This window comes from Malus sylvestris, chromosome 7 (genome assembly GCF_916048215.2).
Source record: "Malus sylvestris chromosome 7, drMalSylv7.2, whole genome shotgun sequence".
NCBI lineage: Eukaryota > Viridiplantae > Streptophyta > Magnoliopsida > Rosales > Rosaceae > Malus > Malus sylvestris.
The window spans coordinates 6292054-6314184 of record NC_062266.1 but is presented as its reverse complement, the minus strand read 5'-3'; the positions used below and the strand labels follow the sequence as shown (position 1 = coordinate 6314184).

The 22131-nt window shown below is 40.1% G+C and overlaps 1 protein-coding gene across 2 annotated transcripts; it reads right to left on the bottom strand.

Moving 5' to 3' along the window:
• Nucleotides 1-958: 958 nt before the first annotated feature.
• LOC126629382 (cell division control protein 2 homolog) lies at nt 959-13575 on the bottom strand. Of its 2 annotated transcripts, XM_050299411.1 has the most exons (9): nt 13410-13575; nt 12973-13015; nt 12686-12870; nt 3277-3397; nt 2659-2832; nt 2229-2392; nt 1983-2070; nt 1807-1860; nt 959-1350 (listed from the first exon to the last, which is right to left on the bottom strand). In XM_050299411.1, the coding sequence occupies exons 2-9, from the start codon at nt 12979-12981 to the stop codon at nt 1261-1263; spliced, it is 885 nt and encodes a 294-aa protein (XP_050155368.1). In that variant the 5' UTR covers nt 12982-13015; nt 13410-13575; the 3' UTR covers nt 959-1260. The 2 variants fall into 2 exon arrangements, with proteins under 2 accessions (XP_050155368.1, XP_050155369.1); XM_050299412.1 differs by lacking the exon at nt 1807-1860 and having other exon boundaries at nt 12973-13016; nt 13410-13571.
• Nucleotides 13576-22131: the final 8556 nt, after the last annotated feature.

Genomic DNA, 22131 nt, shown 5'->3' with positions numbered 1-22131 from the left:
TCTTGGTCATTTGATCCAAGTCTCTTGGCTCCCATCATTATCTAAATCCAATCTCTAGAATAGATAACCGTATAAGCACTTTCCTGTAAAGAAAAGGCAAGTGATTTTCGTAATCCTATTTCTTTCTCATGCACTCTAATCTTTTTCTTTTTTTTTCTTTAGACTAAATAAATCAAATGAGAATTAAGACACATAAACAAGCTGAAGAGTGCAGCAAAAGAAAATGAACTGTGAAAATCATTACTATTATTACCTTAAAACATGTTCGCATCATGTGGAACTATACAGCGATAAAGCAATCCACTTAAAATAACACGTGTAAAAAACCGTCATCATTCAAACGTATGCACGTGTCACATTTTTACTAAGCCATTGTCACTTCAATGTGTAATGACAATGTGAGATGCTCCGTTATGTAAATGTTTGGTTCTTTTATGTTTTCTCATTATGCTATATGTTTTTGTATTATTCTGTGTTCATGTGTCAAAATTTTATTAGTGGTTATAGCTGACAAGTAATAATTAATGATGAAATGACTAATTTGCCCTTGAATTTGACGGAATTGATTCCGCAATCTAATGGCAAGGGGTAAATTCACGATTTTAAATAATTCAGAAGGTTAATTTACCCAAAAACTAGTTTAGAGGGCAATTTCAACTAGGGTGATAGTTCAGGAGGGTCAATCGCAATTTACCCCTTTATACAAAGGTAGTTGAAATGTCAAATTTCAGGTACGCAAAGAAACTACGGCAACAATAAGCAAAAGAGTGTATGAAGCAACACCGTATGACACAACAACAAAGGCACACATTTGGCTATCAATCATAACAGTTCAAAACAACACAGAATTTCCAGAGGAACCAAACATACACCCAGCAGACGCAGGGTCAGCCTGCTTTGGTAGCAAGATGAAAATGAGATCGCATTCATTCCCGTTGAACATGCAAAATTGAAAACATATCCAAAGCAAACTATCTTTTATATTCCTCCAAGGAAAATTGTTTCTCACAGGACATGAACTGTCAATTACAAGCCGTATATCATTCAGAGAAAATAAAAGGTAAAGGAAAGAACTGAGGGCAGGGCAAACTGTAATTCATAATAATATCTGCTGAAAGCCAAATCATCGAATTGGAACTATGTCTGCGGAATGAGGAAGAAAAATCACAAGCAACACACACAAATTCTCATTCAAACAAAGTTCACAGGATGCTACACTATAGTATAAACATTCTCTGCCGGGATGTGAAGATGGGAGCATTATGGTACAAACGCAATATCTTTGAAGTACTCGTGCTCAAGAGCGCTCCTGGCCGTAATCCTTTTGCTCGGATCCAAGCACAGCATTTTCTGGAACATTAAAAAGAAAATACTTAAACAATAGAAAACCGCACTGCAATATATTCTTTTGTATCGTGTTTAGCATTCATTTTCTTCCTCTATGAAGCTCTTTCTAAATTTTCTAGATGTCATGTGGACTGGATTCTTTAAACCTTAGGAATTGACAAATCCTTCCAACTCGTCAATCTGTAATGTTGCAGGATTCGGCTCATTAAAAGAAAATACCAAATTATCATAGAACAACAATGGACAACAAAAACCATAGGACTTTGCTTCCAGGCTTATTAAAGGTATTTCTCTTTTGAAAATACGGAACATACTCTCATACTCCCCCCATATACCATTCGAAACACCTTTGTGGGATCAACTAGGACTTAACAGTAACACCCACAATTTAATCACAGTGTAGGTGAACATATGAACAGTTTTTCCCCATTGAGGTGCAGAAATGGAATCTGAACTTACAGATAGAAGATCAACACCAGCTGAATCAAGATTTGGAACTACACTTGCCAAATCCTACAAAGTAAAGGATGCTTTACTTAATATTGTCAAAAACACAAAGGTTGACGATTTTTACAATCGGAGTAGATAGCAACTTTATAATCGGAGTAGATAGCAACACACATAAAATATATTACCTTAGCAACCCACTTGGGAAAGGAAGATCTAAAATCAGGCAAAGAATTCACTCCAGGCCATGTATCCTCAGTCGGAGTACCCGTGATTCTTCATATGAAAAGCAACAGTGTGAGTAGGATAGGACACATTGAGGATGATGAAATACATTACATGGTTTACAGACATCTAGATGCATATAACTTCCAGGAAAAGTACAACAAAAAAAAAAGGAAACAAAAGCATAGATTTGGTTGGGAATCTTTCACCTAAATATCTTGAACAATTCATCAATCTCAGAGTCCCCAGGAAATAAAGGCCGTTGGTTTACCATCTCAGCAAATATACAACCCACTGACCACACATCAACTGGAGTGGAGTAATGGCGAGAACCAAGCAATATCTCTGGCGCTCTGTACCAGAGGGTCACCACCTATGCCGAACCACCATAATTAAATCATTTTCTTTAACATTAAAACACACACTCACACAAACCAATAGCTCTCAGATGTTAACATATCAAACAACCCAAATGTTTTAATTTCAGTACATGTGACTGCAGCATGTTGATATTGCTAACTGCCACATCTTTTTTTTTCACATTCAAATGCTATTGATTAAAATGTGAAAGAAAAGAAAAATATCCAAATTTTACTGCAAACAGCTAAATGTCATGATCTACTAGAGACGCATTCAGACCTCATGAGTAAATGTCCTAACAGGAATACCAAATGCTCTAGCCAGTCCAAAATCTGCAAGCTTTAGTGCATTGGTACGACGATCTATCAGCAGATTCTGGGGTTTCAGATCTCTATGAAGAACTCTATGTGAATGACAATAAGCAATGCCTCTGAGAATCTGGTAAAGAAACATCTGCAGAAAGAGGACACGACCAATTACATTCCATTGTAAGCTTATTATTTCAATAGTTTATTGTCTAAATCGGGATGGATTACATAACAAAAGAAAACTCCAAGACTCAGTAGAAACTAGAATCAAGGAGCACAAGCATACACTACTTGGGCCTTAAAAGTACTTGAAATCTGCTTTGCAATCTAAGAGAAGAATTGCACAGGTAAATAAATTAAAAATGTAGCAGGAACTAAATACAAAGCTTCCAGATGCTAGCCTTATATATTTATTTCGCAAAGCTAAATTTCTTAAAAACAATTAAAAAACTGCACCTGATATGAAATACTATAATTTTCTGACCACATAACTACTCAATGGACACCAATTATATCATGAGGTTTCTAGAAGTAAAAATCTCTATATCACAGAATCACACAGTTTAAAGTGCAGAAAGTAGTCACTCACTTTTATTTGGCGAGGGTCCTTTGCAAATTCAGGAGTAGAATCCATATGCTTCTTCAGATCCAAGTCCAGGTACTCAAAAACCAGATACAAGCGCTTCTCACTGTGCACTACATCCTGCAACCTGTCAAGCAATATCCATATGTATTTGTAAAATCTAATTAATTTTGCAACGCAAACCAAGCTTTAAGGAAAGATAATAGATGCCTACAAAACCAAATTTCAAATTTTTTTTCTCAGTAGTATAGTTTGTTTTAAATTCAACAGAATGATTGTGTTTTAAACATCTCTACGAGGACCTATGCCACACTATTTTATTTTTTGGGGGCTCATGCTGGGAAATCATGCGTTCATTAGACATTGAAAAAAAATGCTAATTCCTTGGTCACGCTCAGACAAACAACAACAACAACAACAAAGCCTTTTCCCACTAAGTGGGGTCGGCTATATGAATCCTAGAACGCCATTGCGCTCGGTTTTGTGTCATGTCCTCCGTTAGATCCAAGTACTCTAAGTCTTTTCTTAGAGTCTCTTCCAAAGTTTTCCTAGGTCTTCCTCTACCCCTTCGGCCCTGAACCTCTGTCCCGTAGTCACATCTTCGAACCGGAGCGTCATTCGGCCTTCTTTGCACATGTCCAAATCACTGGAGCCGATTTTCTCTCATCTTTCCTACAATTTCGGCTACTCCTACTTTACCTCGGATATCCTCATTCCCAATCTTATCCTTTCTCGTGTGCCCACACATCCCACGAAGCATCCTCATCTCCGCTACACCCATTTTGTGTACGTGTTGATGCTTCACCGCCCAACATTCTGTGCCATACAACATCGCTGGCCTTATTGCCGTCCTATAAAATTTTCCCTTGAGCTTCAGTGGCCTACGACGGTCACACAACACGCCGGATGCATTCTTACACTTCATCCATCCAGCTCGTATTCTATGGTTGAGATCTCCATCTAATTCTCCGTTCTCTTGCAAGATAGATCCTAGGTAGCTAAAACGGTCGCTTTTTGTGATTTTCGCTAGATTGCTCCGGTCATTAGTGTGGATAAATATATAAATGGATAGAGATAGGAAAGCAAACACAAGATGTGCGTGGTTCACCCATATTGGCTACGTCCACGGAATAGAAGAGTTCTCATTAATTGTGAAGGGTTTACACAAGTACATAGGTTCAAGCTCTCCTTTAGTGAGTACAAGTGAATGATTTAGTACAAATGACATTAGGAAATATTGTGGGAGAATGATCTCGTAATCACGAAGCTTCTAAGTATCGGAGTGTGGAGTCGTCTTGACTTGCCTTATCTGTCTCATAGGTAGATGTGGCATCTTCTCTGGAAGTACTCTTCCTCCATCCAAGGGTGGTATCTTTAACTGGTGGAGATGCACAAGGTAATGTATCAATTTCACTTGAAGCTTACTTGTAGTTTCAGGCTTGGTCAAGCGCGATACAAACCATGTAGTAGGAGTCCCCCAAGTCGCCGAGCTAGGGGGTCTGCTGAAAGAGGTGACAGACAAGGTAAGCAATCAGAGCTCCGACTGATTGTTCACCTTCTCCCCATCTTGCAGCAGCATGAAGGATAAAGAGAAGAAAAATGAGAAGAGATGATATGAGATACTTTTGCTTTTGAAGAAGTAACTTTCCACAGGCTTATTCTTGAACTGAGCTGGAGGGTTTTCTGGTTTCCTCCAGAGTATAAGGCCGACTGAAGAATTTGAGGGTCAAACAAGTCCATCAAATCTAGAGTACGTTCCACCCTGCTGATATGGGATACTTTTGCTTTTGACAGAGTAATGGATGTATCGGCATGTGTGCTGTTACGCTTGTCTCCACATGCTTCCTTGTATCCTTCGCACTTGCCCTATCTGTTCCTCAAGCAAATGCGGAATCTTCCCTGGAAACATAAGATGTTGAAGATGAGTACTCGAGAGCAATGCCAGGTAAGTAATCAGGTAAGGGGTTCCAGGCAGTCAGATCCTGGCTGGAAGCTTGATTCCAAGTGCTGACTGATTACTCTCTTTCTCCTTGTCTTGCAGGTAAAAACAAGGACAAAGGAAAAGACAGGGAAAAAGCATGATATGGGATACTCTTGCTTTTAACCCTGATGATATGAGATATTCTTGCTCTAGTATAGCTTGTTTGCAGAGGTATTATCGGGGGGAAAGAAAGCTGAATATTTCGAAAGGCTTCGTTGGGAGTGCCCTCTCAGATATGATGAAGGGTTGAGCATTTTTGCAGGTCTGCCTGTCCGTTGGGGATGGGGGTCGACATATATAGGAGTCTCCCTAACAAGTAGTAATGCTATTCCTTTACCCTGCTTGGTCATAGCACGGTAGTGGGAGCTGCCAGTTTCACATGTTTTAACTCTGTCAGAGCACTTTGAAAAAGTGGTCTGTGGTATCTGGCTCTCGAGATTCGGAGAACGATGCCTCTTCGATTTTTGAGAAAGCAATCATGCTGGAGGTCTGGCTCTCGAGATTCGGAGAGCAGTGTCTCTTCGATTTTTGAGGAAGTAATCATGTTGGGAGTCTGGCTCTCGAGATTCGGAGGGCGGTGCCTCTTCGATTTTGGAGCAAGCAATCTTGTTGGGAGTGTTGTCTCGAATGTGAGTAAAGGTTGGGCATGTTTGCTAGTCTACCTTGCCACGAAGCACAAAGGTTGACACACAGGGACTTTCCAATTATCCAGCAATGGTACTGTTCCTTTACCCTCTCTTCGATTTTGAGAAAGTAGTCATGTTGGGAGTCTGGCTCTCGAGATTCGGAGGACGGTGCCTCTTCGATTTTGGAGCAAGCAATCTTGTTGGGAGTGTTTTCTCGAATGTGAGTAAAGGTTGGGCATGTTTGCTAGTCTACCTTGCCACGAAGCACAGAGGTTGACACACAGGGACTTTCCAATTATCCAGCAGTGGTACTGTTCCTTTACCCTTGTGGGTAATAATATGGTAGCTAGACCTTCAAAATTTATGTGTCTAAACTTTGTTAGTGCTGTTTCTTTGCTATTCTTTCACCTTTCTTGGTCAGAGCGATGTAGTGGGAGCTGCAAGCTTCACGTGCTCAACTTTGGCAGAGAACTTTGGCAAAGTTATCTGTGGTACCCATGAGCTATTGTTGCGTGTGGGAAGTGGGTGATTGAACAGTAAGATTCATGTGCTTTCTACTTCACCAGAAGTCTTCGACAGAATGCCCATAATTTCTGCAAAGCTGAGTGTTCGTGTGACAGGTGATGACAAGGCTAGAAAAGTAGGTGCCTCTTCGATTTCTGAGATCGGCCCTCGTGGTCTCTGAGCAGCCCAGCTTTTGAGAAAGCGAGCGCCTCTTCGATTGATTCGGAGAACGATGCCTCATCGATTTTTGAGAAAGCAATCATGCTGGGGGTCTGGCTCTCGAAGATTCGGGGAGCAGTGTCTCTTCGATTTTTGAGAAAGTAATCATGTTGGGAGTCTGGCTCTCGAGATTCGGAGGGCGGTGCCTCTTCGATTTTGGAGCAAGCAATCTTGTTGGGAGTGTTTTCTCGAATGTGAGTAAAGGTTGGGCATGTTTGCTAGTCTACCTTGCCACGAAGCACAGAGGTTGACACACAGGGACTTTCCAATTATCCAGCAATGGTACTGTTCCTTTACCCTCTCTTCGATTTTTAAGAAAGTAGTCATGTTGGGAGTCTGGCTCTCGAGATTCAGAGGACGGTGCCTCTTCGATTTTGGAGCAAGCAATCTTATTGGGAGTGTTTTCTCGAATATGAGTAAAGGTTGGGCATGTTTGCTAGTCTACCTTGCCACGAAGCACAGAGGTTGACACACAGGGACTTTCCAATTATCCAGCAGTGGTACTGTTCCTTTACCCTTGTGGGTAATAATATGGTAGCTAGACCTTCAAAATTTATGGGTCTAAACTTTGTTAGTGTTGTTTCTTTGCTATTCTTTTACCCTTCTTGGTCAGAGCGATGTAGTGGGAGCTGCAAGCTTCACGTGCTCAACTTTGGCAAAGTTTTCTGTGGTACCCATGAGCTATTGTTGCGTGTGGGAAGTGGGTGATTGAACAGTAAGATTCATGTGTTTTCTACTTCCCCAGAAGTCTTTGACAGAATGCCCATAACTTCCGCAAAGCTGAGTGTGCGTGTGACAGGTGCTGACAAGGCTGGAAAAGTAGGTGCCTCTTCGATTTCTGCGATCGGCCCTCGTGGTCTCTGGGGAGCCCAGCTTTTGAGAAAGCGAGCGCCTCTTCGATTTCTGAGATCAGCCTTCGTGGTCTTTGAGCAGCCCAACTTTTGAGAAAGCAAACGCCTCTTCGATTTCTGAGATCAACCCTCGTGATCTCTAAGCAGCCCAGCTTTTGAGAAAGCAAACGCCTCTTCGATTTCTGAGCAGGCGCCTCTTCGATTTCTGAAGCTCCGTCGAGTGCAGATTTTTATAAGGGCTGGCATTAAGTTCCAAAGCACACTTGAATCTCCACCAGTAGAAGCTTCATTCTTGCACTTCTAAGATCTTGATTTGTCCGACCTCTTCTCTCTTCAACACCTTTGAAAATGTATGGCCCCTCCGACCGTCGTTTTGACTTGAACCTTGTTGAAGAGGCAGCCCCGCCTTCTCCAGACAACATATGGCGCCCATCCTTCGTCTCCCCTACTGGTCCTCTTACCGTTGGGGATTCCGTGATGAAGAATGATATGACCGCTGCGGTGGTGGCCAGGAACTTCTCACTCCCAAAGATAACAGACTACTTTCCAAACGGTCTGATGAGTTAGCTGTTAAGGATTCGCTGGCTCTCAGTGTTCAGTGTGCAGGTTCTGTGTCTAATATGGCCCAACGCCTATTTGCTCGAACCCGCCAAGTTGAATCATTGGCGGCTGAAGTGATGAGTCTCAAACAGGAGATTAGAGGGCTCAAGCATGAGAATAAACAGTTGCACCGGCTCGCACATGACTATGCTACAAACATGAAGAGGAAGCTTGACCAGATGAAGGAAACTGATGGTCAGGTTTTACTTGATCATCAGAGATTTGTGGGTTTGTTCCAAAGGCATTTATTGCCTTCGTCTTCTGGGGCTATACCGCGTAATGAAGCTCCAAATGATCAACCTCTGATGCCTCCTCCTTCTAGGGTTCTGTCCAGTACTGAGGCTCCAAATGATCCCCCTCCGGTGCCTTCTCTTTCTGGGGCTCTACCGACTGCTGAGACTTCTCCTAAGCAACCTTTGTGAAGGCTCCCTCTTGTGTGTTTATTTTGACTCATGTATATGTACATATTTGTAGCTTATCGGGGATATCAATAAATAAGCTTTCCTTCATTTCAACGTATTGTGTTAAATACACCAAAGCCTTCTTCGCTAAGTTCTTTGAATTTTCTTTTGTTGAAGCTTGTATGTTGAAGCTTTCTGAGTGGAGCATGTAGGTTGGGGTAGTGTTCCCTTAATTTTCCGAGTGAGGAAAACTTCTCGGTTGGAGACTTGGAAAATCCAAGTCACTGAGTGGGATCGGCTATATGAATCTTAGAACGCCATTGTGCTCGATCCTGTGTCATGTCCTTCGTTAGATCCAAGTACTCTAAGTCTTTTCTTAGAGTCTCTTCCAAAGTTTTCCTAGGTCTTCCTCTACCCCTTCGGCCCTGAACCTCTGTCCCATAGTCGCATCTTCTAATCGGAGCGTCAGTAGGCCTTCTTTGCACATGTCCAAACCACCGTAACCGATTTTCTCTCATCTTTCCTTCAATTTCGGCTACTCCTACTTTACCCCGGATATCCTCATTCCTAATCTTATCCTTTCTCGTGTGCCCACACATCCAACGAAGCATCCTCATCTCCGCTACACCCATTTTGTGTACGTGTTGATGTTTCACCGCCCAACATTCTGTGCCATACAGCATCGCCGGCCTTATTGCCGTCCTATAAAATTTTCCCTTGAGCTTTAGTGGCATACGGCGGTCACATAACACGCCGGATGCACTCTTCCACTTCATCCATCCAGCTTGTATTCTATGGTTGAGATCTCCATCTAATTCTCCGTTCTTTTGCAAGATAGATCCTAGGTAACGAAAACGGTCGCTCTTTGGTATTTCTTGATCTCCGATCCTCACCCCTAACTCGTTTTGGCCTCCATTTGCACTGAACTTGCACTCCATATATTCTGTCTTTGATCGGCTTAGGCGAAGACCTTTAGATTCCAACACTTCTCTCCAAAGGTTAAGCTTTGCATTTACCCCTTCCTGAGTTTCATCTATCAACACTATATCGTCTGCGAAAAGCATACACCAAGGAATATCATCTTGAATATGTCTTGTTAACTCATCCATTACCAACGCAAAAAGGTAAGGACTTAAGGATGAGCCTTGATGTAATCCTACAGTTATGGGAAAGCTTTCGGTTTGTCCTTCATGAGTTCTTACGGCAGTCTTTGCTTCTTCATACATATCCTTTATAGCTTGGATATATGCTACTCGTACTCCTTTCTTCTCTAAAATCCTCCAAAGAATGTCTCTTGGGACCCTATCATACGCTTTTTCCAAATCTATAAAGACCATGTGTAAATCCTTTTTCCCATCTCTATATCTTTCCATCAATCTTCGTAAGAGATAGATTGCCTCCATGGTTGAGCGTCCTGGCATGAACCCGAATTGGTTGTCTGAAACCCGTGTCTCTTGCCTCAATCTATGCTCAATGACTCTCTCCCAGAGCTTCATTATATGACTCATTAGCTTAATACCCCTATAGTTCATGCAATTTTGTACGTCGCCCTTATTCTTGTAGATAGGCACCAAAGTGCTCGTTCGCCACTCATTTGGCATCTTCTTCGTTTTCAAAATCCTATTGAAAAGGTCAGTGAGCCATGTTATACCTGTCTCTCCCAAAAGTTTCCACACTTCGATTGGTATATCGTCTGGGCCTATTGCTTTTTTATGCTTCATCTTCTTCAAAGCTACAACCACTTCTTCCTTCCGGATTCGACGATAAAAAGAGTAGTTTCTACACTCTTCTGAGTTACTCAACTCCCCTAAAGAAGCACTCATTTCATGTCCTTCATTGAAAAGATTATGAAAATAACCTCTCCATCTGTCTTTAACCGCGTTCTCTGTAGCAAGAACCTTTCCATCCTCATCCTTGATGCACCTCACTTGGTTTAGGTCCCTTGTCTTCTTTTCCCTTGCTCTAGATAGTTTATAGATATCCAACTCTCCTTCTTTGGTATCTAGTCGTTTATACATATCGTCGTAAGCCGCTAACTTAGCTTCTCTGACAGCTTTCTTCGCCTCTTGCTTCGCTTTTCTATACCTTTCACCATTTTCATCGGTCCTCTCCTTGTATAAGGCTTTACAACATTCCTTCTTAGCCTTCACCTTTGTTTGTACCTCCTCATTCCACCACCAAGATTCCTTTTGGTGTGGGGCAAAGCCCTTGGACTCTCCTAATACCTATTTTGCTACTTTTCGGATACAACTAGCCATGGAATCCCACATTTGGCTAGCTTCCCCCTCTCTATCCCACACACATTGGGTGATTACCTTCTCTTTGAAAATGGCTTGTTTTTCTTCTTTTAGATTCCACCATCTAGTCCTTGGGCACTTCCAAGTCTTGTTCTTTTGTCTTACTCTTTTGATATGTACATCCATCACCAACAAGCGATGTTGATTAGCCACGCTCTCTCCTGGTATAACTTTGCAATCCTTACAAGTTATACGATCCCCTTTCCTCATTAGAAGAAAATCTATTTGTGTTTTTGACGACCCACTCTTGTAGGTGATCACATGTTCTTCTCTCTTCTTAAAGAAGGTGTTGGCTAAGAAGAGATCATATGCCATTGCAAAATCCAAGATAGCTTCCCCATCCTCGTTTCTCTCCCCAAAACCATGGCCACCATGAAAACCTCCATAGTTGCCTGTCTCCCTGCCCACGTGTCCATTTAAATCTCCTCCTATAAATAACTTCTCCGTCTGAGCAATTCCTTGCACCAAGTCTCCAAGATCTTCCCAAAATTTCTCCTTCGAACTCGTATCCAACCCTACTTGAGGTGCGTACGCACTAATCACATTGATAAGTTCTTGTCCTATTACAATCTTGATTGCCATGATTCTATCTCCTACCCTCTTGACATCTACAACATCTTGTACCAAGGTCTTGTCCACGATGATGCCAACACCGTTTCTCGTTCTATTTGTGCCCGAATACCAAAGTTTAAACCCTGAGTTTTCTAAATCCTTTGCCTTACTACCAACCCACTTAGTTTCTTGTAGGCACATAATATTTATCCTTCTCCTCACCATAACTTCCACTACTTCCATAGATTTTCCCGTTAAGGTTCCTATATTCCACGTTCCTAAACGCATTTTGCTCTCTTGAACTCTACCCTTCTGTCCTAGCTTCTTCACCCTCCCCCGTCTAATAGGATCAAAGTACTTCTTTTGTGTGTCCCGGGTAAAGTTGATAGGAGCATATGCTCCCAAACAACTTTGAGTGGAGTCGTTCGAAAAGAAGTTTCTATGGCCCCCTTGCTCATTTAACACTGCATCCGGGTGCCGATGGAGATACAGCGACCCTTGCTCACTTATCACTGTGCTCGGGCCACACAGCGCGCCACTTACGGGTGACGCCCTAGCTTTAGCGCGATTTTGTTCTGGATTCATTTTCATAAGGATTCGACGTGATCATGGAGTGCCGGCTGTCGACTACCTGACGCCCTCCCCCTCCTCCTTTATCCGGGCTTGGGACCGGCTCAGACAATCCAGGAAAAACAACATGCTCAGAGTGAAGTAAAAGAACAGTGATTGTCAAGCTCAGTCATGCTATATTCTCCGGTTTTGAGAAAGTTTAGGATAAAGTTCAGTTTTTGTCTGCATTGTGGGCATCATTATGCCAATAATCTAGAGGAATTTCAGTCTCCTTAATTCGCTAGATTGGAAGGCAGCTATTTTATGGTTCATCTTTTTCTTTTGTCATCTCTGTGGAGCTGTTAGTATTTTCCTGAGCTGTTGTTGTGTTTTTTTCTGCTCGGGTTGGTCTTCTTGACAAACTTCTGTGTATTTTTTCTTCTTTTTTTCAATATAATCGTATCCTTTTCACTCAAAAAAAAAAAGGTTGATCAATTAAGTTTTCATTAAGAAGGGAACGCAAATAGGAAGAAGCACATGATACAACCAAAAGATAATTGCAGTCCAAAAATAAAATATTAAGTTGAGATCAAAGTCTTAGATTGATATGTCTACTTGTTTTCTCCTCAACAACAGGTAATACCTTCAGCAGTTCTATTAGTCAGAAAAGATGAATGCCCAAACATGTAAATTCAATCTGTAAATTGGGAAAATTCATCAATCTCTTGATCAGTGAGCGAAATTTTTCTCATCTTCCTGTTCTAACACTCCAATAATTATATCATAAACTACTAAAATTGATGAAATTAGCCCCCATACACAATGAAATGTATACCTGACAATGTTCCCATGCTGCATTTCTTTCAAGAGGGAAATTTCGCGTATAGCAGTGCTTGGCACTCCCTCATCTTCCTGCTCCAAGCGAATTTTCTTTAAAGCTATAGTCTCATTAGTGACACGATCACGAGCCTTGTACACAACTCCATAAGTTCCTTCACCAATCTTCTCAACTTTCTCGTACTGCAAAACCGCAAACATCACAATCATAGTAAATTCTATTGATACAAAAATAAACAATAATCAAAGATCAGAAGCCAGAAAAATGGCACAACCATCACTAACCTGGTCCATACAGTCTCTCTGCTCAAATCCAAGCCTTCAAATCCTAAAGCAAACAGCAAAAGTACCCGTATCAATCGTAATTTTCAATTAAACAAAATCAAACAATCCCAGTTCACTAAAACTTGCTAAAACCTCACATTTTCATCTTACATACCCATATCATTTCTCAAACACCATCAACATTCGTACCGTAAAATAACAGTTACTTCACTACCCATTACACAACAAATCAACTATCAAATCAACCCCCATTGAGCATACATTGCATTACAACCATTAGATCAACACACAAAATCTCAAAAACCAATCATCAATACAAACGCAACAAATCAGTGGCTAGCGAGGGTCAGTGAGTTCGATTTACAAAATTAAGCATCCACATTACGCAAGCAAGCAATTTCAGGAAGCATAAGAGTAAGCAGATAATAAGCACTTACCGACGGATCCTCCTTTGAAACCCTAAGACTCCGATTCCTCTGTCTCCTTCTGTGCCGTTGTGCTAGTCCCGATTGCAGAGAATGGAGGAGGAGGAGGAGGATGAAGAGAGCCCTAATTGCTTGGAAGGACTCCTTTTGTGTTTGGGTTCCACCACTTCTTCAAAGTCTAGCTTTTATTATTTTCATTTCTTTTTTCAATTTCTTTTTCTTCTTTTACTTGTAACCTATAATAATATAATTTCTTAAAAGAAAATATTTAATTTGGTAAACTAGAAGGATGAGTAAAATTAGAGATTTTGCCTCTAATACTTACATGAATGATATCACATTGCTAGAAAGCGTCGGAACGTTACCATTTGACCGTCGAAAGAGTGATTGTATATAATAATTATATCTGATCATCAAATGATAATTATGTTACATGCATTTAATTACTTAAATATTGTAGATAATTTCGAAATTGAATTTTTTTTGTAATAACAAATAATTCTTAACGAAATGAAAGGGACTGGATCATTGGAAGATCTGCTGGGAGATTTGTTTCCATGTATGAATTTTAAAAAACAAAATAAAATAAAAATATACGTAGATATTTAAATGAAAAGATAAAAGCAAATAAACAAATACAGAATTTAGACCATCTCTAATCATGCTCTTTATTTTTAAAACTATCCAAGAGTTATTTTAGGAGCTCTCTAAAAGAATTATACTCCACCTTTGAGTCATGATGATTATGAGTCAATAATTAGCTAATAGGTGCTGGAACCAAACTTCCACACCACCGTAGATGGTTGAGTATGTGAATACGACCAAGAGAACAAACAATTGTATTTAATCTTAGGTATCGGTTTGGTATCGGTCAAATGCCCTCCTATAGTCGAGTTTGTATAAAGATCTTAGAATATAAGTAGTGAGCAAGAGAGCGAAGCATGTGTTACCATTGACATGGCCTACGCGGTATATTATGTTAGTCACAAAAGAGTCATTTTAGGATATTGAATCTATATTAAATCGAGAGAATATCTAGCTTACGATATTGTTGAATTATCAGAGAGATAGGTTAAAGACACACTTCCAACAACACCGATATTGTGCCCAGCTTGGTAATTCCACTTGCAAAATCTGTCAAGTGTGGGGTTTTGTCACAAAAAGTTTTGGTGTTAGTTGGAGCGGGTTGGGAATATTTAAACACTTCTTTTCTAATGGATATAGTCGATGTGGGATGTTTCAATAAGTATCGTCATGTGAGACCTAATTAGTGGGTCACACGTGGGAGATCCACATATCGACAATCACGCGGAGCCAAAGGAACTCACCCTTCACACAAGGCCAAGGGACTCACCATCATTGCGTGGGGCCAAGGTGACCCACCCATCATGTAGCAGTACGAGTCCACTCACTGGCTGTAATATTATGTTGAATATTCAGAGAGACTAGTCAAATGTCCACTTCTAACAACATTGATATTGTACCGAACTTGTTAATTATCACTTGCACAATCCGTCAGGTGTTGGGTTCTATCACAAAATGACTCGGTGTTAGTTTGAGTAGGGCTAAGATATTTAGACTAATTTTTTCTAATAGATATGGGCGATGTGGGATATTTCAACACGCTTAGTCATGTGAACCCAATTAGTGGGTCATACGTGGGAGATCCGCACATTGACAACCACATGGAGCCAAAGAGACGCACCCTACACGCGGGGCCAAAGGACCCACCATTATTGCGCAAGGCCAAGGAGACTCACCCAACATGTAGCAGTATAGGTCCGCTCACTGGCTCTAATAGCATATTGAATTATGAGAGACGGCCAAATGTCCACTTCCAACAACAGTGAATCCGTCAGGTGTGGGGTTTTATCAAAAAAGGTCTTCATGTTAGTTAGAGTGGAGTTAATATATTTAAACTCTTTTTTTCTCATAGATATGATCAATGTGGGATATTTCAACATATATTCCTTCATTTTAGGATTGTGACTACTTGCACACACGCTAATTCCTAGATTATAAGAATTTCCAAGAATATAGGATACCAATCTGATCCCTAGTTGGATGTCGTGGATGATGCATAACAAATCATTTAAAAAATTTGGAGTTCTTTTTCTATAAACCCTTTCTTTAAGTTAAACTTTCTATGATGTTTCTTTCACTTTTTCAGCAGAGTCTAGGTACTTACCTTGGATGCATCCTTGTAGAGTTAGTTAGAGATGCCTTCCCTACAAGCAACCTTTAATAATTGACTCCATGCGGGCCTTTAGGTGAAATGATTGACTCCGGGCATGTCCTTGGATAAAATTACAATCTTTCTCTGTAGTTGGAAATGGAATAGTTAAAACAGTAAATTACATTTTGCCCTCAAGTTTGTGTTCCATTGCAATCTTATATAACACTTAAAATCATTTCAGTCACATATGTTTACTTATTATTTCATTTCAATGTCAAACAACAGTTAGTCACCGTTAAATTTGCCGTTAAGTGATGGTATGACAACCTCAGAGCCCACATTTTGTTGATTTGCAGTCCAAAAGTGTGCCACATGATTAACTTTGTTTATACATTACTGGCTCTCCCCTTATTTCCCCTAACCACCAAAAATCATCCATTCTCATTTCACTCTCCGAATCTCTCAACCTTCACTTAGAGAGCATAATCCATGATTTTGCTTTGCGTAAATTGTGTAACCCCGTCTCTATTTCCTACCAACAACATCGCTAATTAGCTTCCTCCCAAATTCTTCAGGAGTTTCAACTCATCAACGATGCAGATGAATTTCTTACAAGCACCTTCCACCATTTTCTCCCTCAATAAGGACCCACATCGACCTTTGACCAAGTTGAGGTGGGGATAAACCTCGTCAGTGCCGTTAATCGGGAGATCAAGAACAGGGTGCGAATCAAGGTCCGACAAGAATCCCAAGAGACAGGGTTCGTGGGTATTCCTACAAAGTTCTGAAGCTACCCTTGTTTCTAAAGCATGACAATTCGGTCGACGACGTGCTTGGGGATGGAGCCAGTGCCGAGGCCAAGGACCATGCCAATGACGACACATAATCACGTCTTATACGATGCGCACTATGTCCACATACTATGCACACACTAAGCACACTGAATGATCTCCTATGGTCTTGATATGCACACTCCATGCTACGTCTTGAATACTAAAAACATATAAACTTGAATTGGAAAAATTAATTCTTTTTTCCAAAACCCTTTTGGGTCAAATTAAGTACTCAAACAAAACATTAATTAAAACCCACTACTTTTGTGATATATTATTATTAAACATTGCGAAATTTATGAGTTGACATGAGGAAAAAGCACATGTTGCACATATTGAATGCAATGCACACCTCAAGTTGTCATGCCCCGATCTTGACCTACGCCCAGGATCGCCACATGACGTCACTAAATACTCGAACATCCAATATACCCCTCTCCAGGACATGAAATAAGACCACTCAATGTTCATAATAATTTTTCGTAAGCTTTATGGCTACATCTAACATTCTTGTTAGACTGCATAAGTACCCTTATTTGGGATCAAGCCATCCGTAGTTCGTCACTCACAAAATCAGACATGTATCACATTGAGTTTAAGCAAAAAAGCATAGCATTCCTCAATCATTTATTAGAACCTGACCAACATAAAATTTATGGACTCAGGGCTACATAGCAAACCCTTATGAAGAATCACGATTTGTCTTCCATCCAACAAATAAATCATTATGTGTCAACATGATATCGCAATTCACAACATATATCATATTAAAGAACTGACGAAGCACAAACCGTTCTCTAGCCACATTAATTAACTAATTTGATCAAAATACTAACAATCATTTCCATATCTTCCGAATTCATACTTTATTAATTCATAATTCATCCATCAAACATATGGACTTGTCAAGAATGAATTATTCGATTCAAGCTACATAACGAACCCACATGACAATCAGGGTTTCTATTTCATCCATCATATAAACAATTATGTTTCAACATAAAATCACAATTCATAGCATGTAATATATCAAAGAATCGACAAAGCACAATAGTATCCTCTAATCGCATTGATCACTAATCTAATCGTATTAATAACAATCATATTCAACATCATTCCACAATCACCTCAAGTAACCCAATCCATGAATCAAGGAGACACAATATTAACATTTAATTACGTTAATCAGTCAACCAGATCACATATCAGTGCAAGAAATTTAATAAAGGAATTATACATAATTCCCTGCTTGGATTCCAAGTACTAACTTGGTAATTCTAATTTATATTAACAAGGTCTGTTGTGGGTAATTCGCATTCACTCGAATCCAGGGTTCTAGACTAACTTTATGGAAATGAGCAAGAGCAAGGATTCCAGACCACTCAACGGAATCCAAAATATCAAGTGGTTTCTAGTAATCTATCCAAATCTGTCACATGTAAAATCAATGCCTACATCATGGAAATGGTACATCGGGCCAATCAGACACTTAGATAAACTGCAAGGCTCGGGTGAGTGACAATAATACAAGTATGTGATATTTAGTAAAAATAGATCATCAATCACAATCTATAAACATTGAGTATAGAATCATGCTTTATGAAATCATAATCAAGTCGCTACAAACTCCGAATGAGTTACCCAGACCCCCAACATCTTTTCTAACTCAATTCACAAGATTCTCGAAACCATTTACACAAATATATATAAAAAACTAAGGCTAGAGTGACCCAGTTAGGCCAAGCCTACTTCTCCAAATAATGGGATTTCAGACCACTTTACGAAATCCAACAATCTCGGGTTCCGGATCACTCAATGAAATCGCCTATCCAATTTACCAAGTACAACTAATTATCATTCCTCTAGAATGCATATGGTCCCCCATCGCGGATATACCAAGCAGAACCATAGGCATAATCTCGTCGTGCAGGCAATGATCACCCATCGTGGATACATCAAGCATGATCACCCCTGAATACATATGGTCCCCTATTGCGGATATACCAAGCAGGACCACATCCTAACTCTAGGTAGTGATCACCCATTGTGGATATACCAAACATGATCACCTCTAACAGTCCCCTATCGTGGATATACCAAGCAAGACTGTATCATATAGCTCTAGGTAGTGATTACCTCTAAGTGTGTGTGTGTGTGTGTGTGTGTGTGTGTATGGCCATACAAAGACATAAGGATCGCCTATCGCGGATTAACCAAGCAAGATCCATAGAAAATATGGTCCCTTATCGCGAATTAACCAAGCAGGACCAAGATAACTAAGTAGGTAGTGACCCCCTATCACGGATTAACCAAGCAGAGTCACACCTACGGAACTGTTAGGTAGTGATCACCCATCCCGGATTAACCAAACATGATCACTCCTAAGTATGTATAGCCATAAGGATCGCCTATCGCGGATTAACTAAGCACGATCCATAAATAATATGGTCTCTTATTGCGGATTAACCAAGTGGGACACTAGTGACCCCCTATTGCGGATTAACCAAGCAGGGTCATGGTCTCCTACTAGCTCTCAATTTGACGAACATTTCAATACACAAGTCAAATCACATAAAATAAACAAGCATATAACAATACAATGTTATTAGTACGTAAATCAAGGTGCACATCAATCAAGGAGACACGTCATCACGATGAGCCCATCAAGCTCCATAACATCTCATCTACACTCTAAGATCAGCAGCATGCTAGAAGAACTTAAGCTAGTTGACTGAAAAGTCAACCATCAATCATGGTCGAGAGTAGGGTCCACAACCTTATAAATCTAAACCGGAAGATCCGCCTATCATATTCTTGATCCGTAACTTCCCGAAGTTCACATTATGTTTTTAAAACCACATACTAAAATTTCATTACGATCCGACACTCGGATCTCCGCCAATTTCAAATTCAAGTGGTGGTCGACATTTGATTTTACAAACTTAGAAATCCAATTAGGAAAGATCTGTACGTCGGATTCCCGATCTGTAAGTTTCTATGATCCAAAAATATTATGATCTATCACACATTAAGGTTTGGTGATGATCCAACAGTCGGATCGTTGATTCATATTTTGACCAAATAAGGTATCGTAATGAAACTAAGTCCAAACAATCAAATTACGTCATACGGATATCAATTATGAAATTAAGGCATCTATTTGAACTTAAAAGGATATCGTCGGCCCACTAGCCAGGGCACCGTCTCACGCGCCACCGCGGGTGGCGTTGGCCGTCTCGACTTGTCGGAAAAATTCAACTATTTTTTAAAATTACCAAAATTTACAGAAATGAAGATCTCAATGAGAGGGAGTAATTTGCATACCTATGGATAAAGCCAATTTGGCCTGGAAAAGCCTCAATTCTCCATGAACCCGTAGTAACCCTAGAGAATTGTGTGCTTCGATTCGGCTTCTATATGAGCTCTGACGCATCCACCACTGCTTGGGCTTTGTTCTTGGGATTGAAGGGAGTCTATTGGTGGTGGTAATTGGAGGAGGTAGCTTCAAATCGTGGCGGAATGGAACCCAACCCGTGCGCCCCCTTTTGTATGGTTTCACCCAAAATTCACCAAATTTCCACCAACTTTTCACATGAAAATGGAAGAGGGATCAGTTGGGCCTCATGGTAAGGGTCATTTTGACACTAACCTTGTCGTCCAAGGTGGCCGGAGATGGGAGAATCCACCGGGTCGAGTCACGGGTTGAGGGAAACCCGGTTTCCTTCCTTTTTTTTTTCTCCCCCTTTCCCTTTCTTCTCCTTTCCTTTTCTTTCCTCTTTTCTGATTGGGATGTCCCCCCCCCCCTTTTCTCTCCTGCACTCTCTCCTTTCTTCCTTCTCCCTTGCTGCCACTTGGCAGCTTCTAAACATTTCTTTATTTATTTCCCAACAACTAAAACGTCTCTAATTTCCTCGTTATAACTTCATTTCACAAATGGTTTTCGCCTACGCATCTCTATTCGAAAATATAACTTGTGACCTTGAACGGTCTACGAATTTTAAATAATTAATTTCCAAACTTCAAACTTCGTAACTAATCTAATTAAAATCTAAATTCAAACAAATTAAAATAAATTCTCGAAAAATAATCTAAAATCTCAATAACACAAATACGTAGATTATAACAGTGAAATCCAGGAATGGGATTTCACACAAGTAGGTTAGGACAAGACATGAGGGTCATATACACCAAATCTACACCGCATCTACCTTGTCTTGTAAATTTGCTAACTAGTTTGTCAACCAATCCATTTAGAAACAAAGCATGAAAGGAAAAATTTGTTATTCAATTTGCACTTTATTGTTTGGGATTTCACTAATATGAGGATGGTGTGTTTTCGAAGATATGAAACCCTAAAATAATGGGGTAAGTCTCATCCCTTTTGACGCCTAGTCTTGAAGAGAATCCCAAGGCCAACATGCTAATGTCGACTGGGTTTATAGTAATGTGTGGGAAAATTTTGATTTTTGACGAAGTACAATACTGGTATGTTCCAATTTGTGTTTCAGTTCAATTGCAGAAATTTCACAAAATTTTTCTAATGAGTGCATCGACGTGCATATGTTGTACAAGTTGCGTACATAAGGTGTGGATGTCTTGCGCATGGCATATTATGTGCATATGATATTAAAATGTGATATGCATATTGTGTGCATTTAATGTGCATTCTGTGTGCATGGTATATGTATATAATAAGGATACATAGTACATATGTTTATTATCATAAAATACTTAGCTAATACATTGCACAACAATAAAATGTCATATAATCCCATTATGGTTGACGCGGTTCTTTTCCCTTCGCCAATTGACGAAAATTCTCAAAGCCCTTGTTGCGTTCCTCCTCTATTTAAGCATTTCCCTCCCGAGAATGCTCGTATGACTCAATATGACCCCGATGCTTCTGGAACAATTCAAAATTTAGGAATGTGATCCTTTCTCCACATATGCCAGCCTTCGTTTTCTGCTTGCTTGCACTGTAGAGCCCTTCGTTGACTTCACCATTGAGGTCCACAAGCTCTTTTTCTGCCTTTATTAGCTTGTGGTTCCAATACTCGGCAACGCCAGTCTCAGAGTCAAGTTTATCGCGGACCTGATTTATACTTTCAGTGGCGTCTCTGAGTCCACATAACTAAACGATGACATAGGATTTGCCTTCGGCAACCTCGGAAGTAGAGGAGGTTCCATGTTGTACCACTCGTAGAACTCTGAGTTAAAGCTCTTAGTTTCATGTGAGAACTTGGACATGTTTGTGATCTCAATTGTTTTGGCTATCTGAGCAATCTAATTTTTTATGAGGGTTAATGGTTATTGCAACTATATGTGAGAAACATATTTATACACAAGTCTATCATGATGAGGATGAAATCAGATGGGCAAAAGAGAGAATGTGTTGAATGTGTTTATGTGGTGAGGATGTGATGCATGTAACTTTCAAACATTGTAAGAATCCCCACCACTACTTTTTTGTCCTCTAATTTGAAGGATGCTTCCAAATGTTGTTACTTTATTTCCAATATAAAATTTAGTGTGCTATAATTCAATACATCATGATGTGCATAGGTTGGCCCAGACATATCTAACTATTTTGTAATGGTGGGGACTATACCTTCATAGTTTCAACAAGACATGGGTTCGAAACTTAGAGGTTTTTACATTTTTTGTTTTTTCAAAACCCATTGTTATGGTTTTAACTCACCGTCTGAATGACCTTTTAAAACCCATA

Coding starts and splice junctions, on each gene's coding strand:
- LOC126629382 (XM_050299411.1), bottom strand. Junction 3,398..12,685: donor CAGCATGGGAACATTGTCAG/GTATACATTTCA, acceptor ATTGCTTGACAG/GTTGCAGGATGTAGTGCACA. Junction 2,071..2,228: donor GAATTGTTCAAGATATTTAG/GTGAAAGATTCC, acceptor TTTCATATGAAG/AATCACGGGTACTCCGACTG.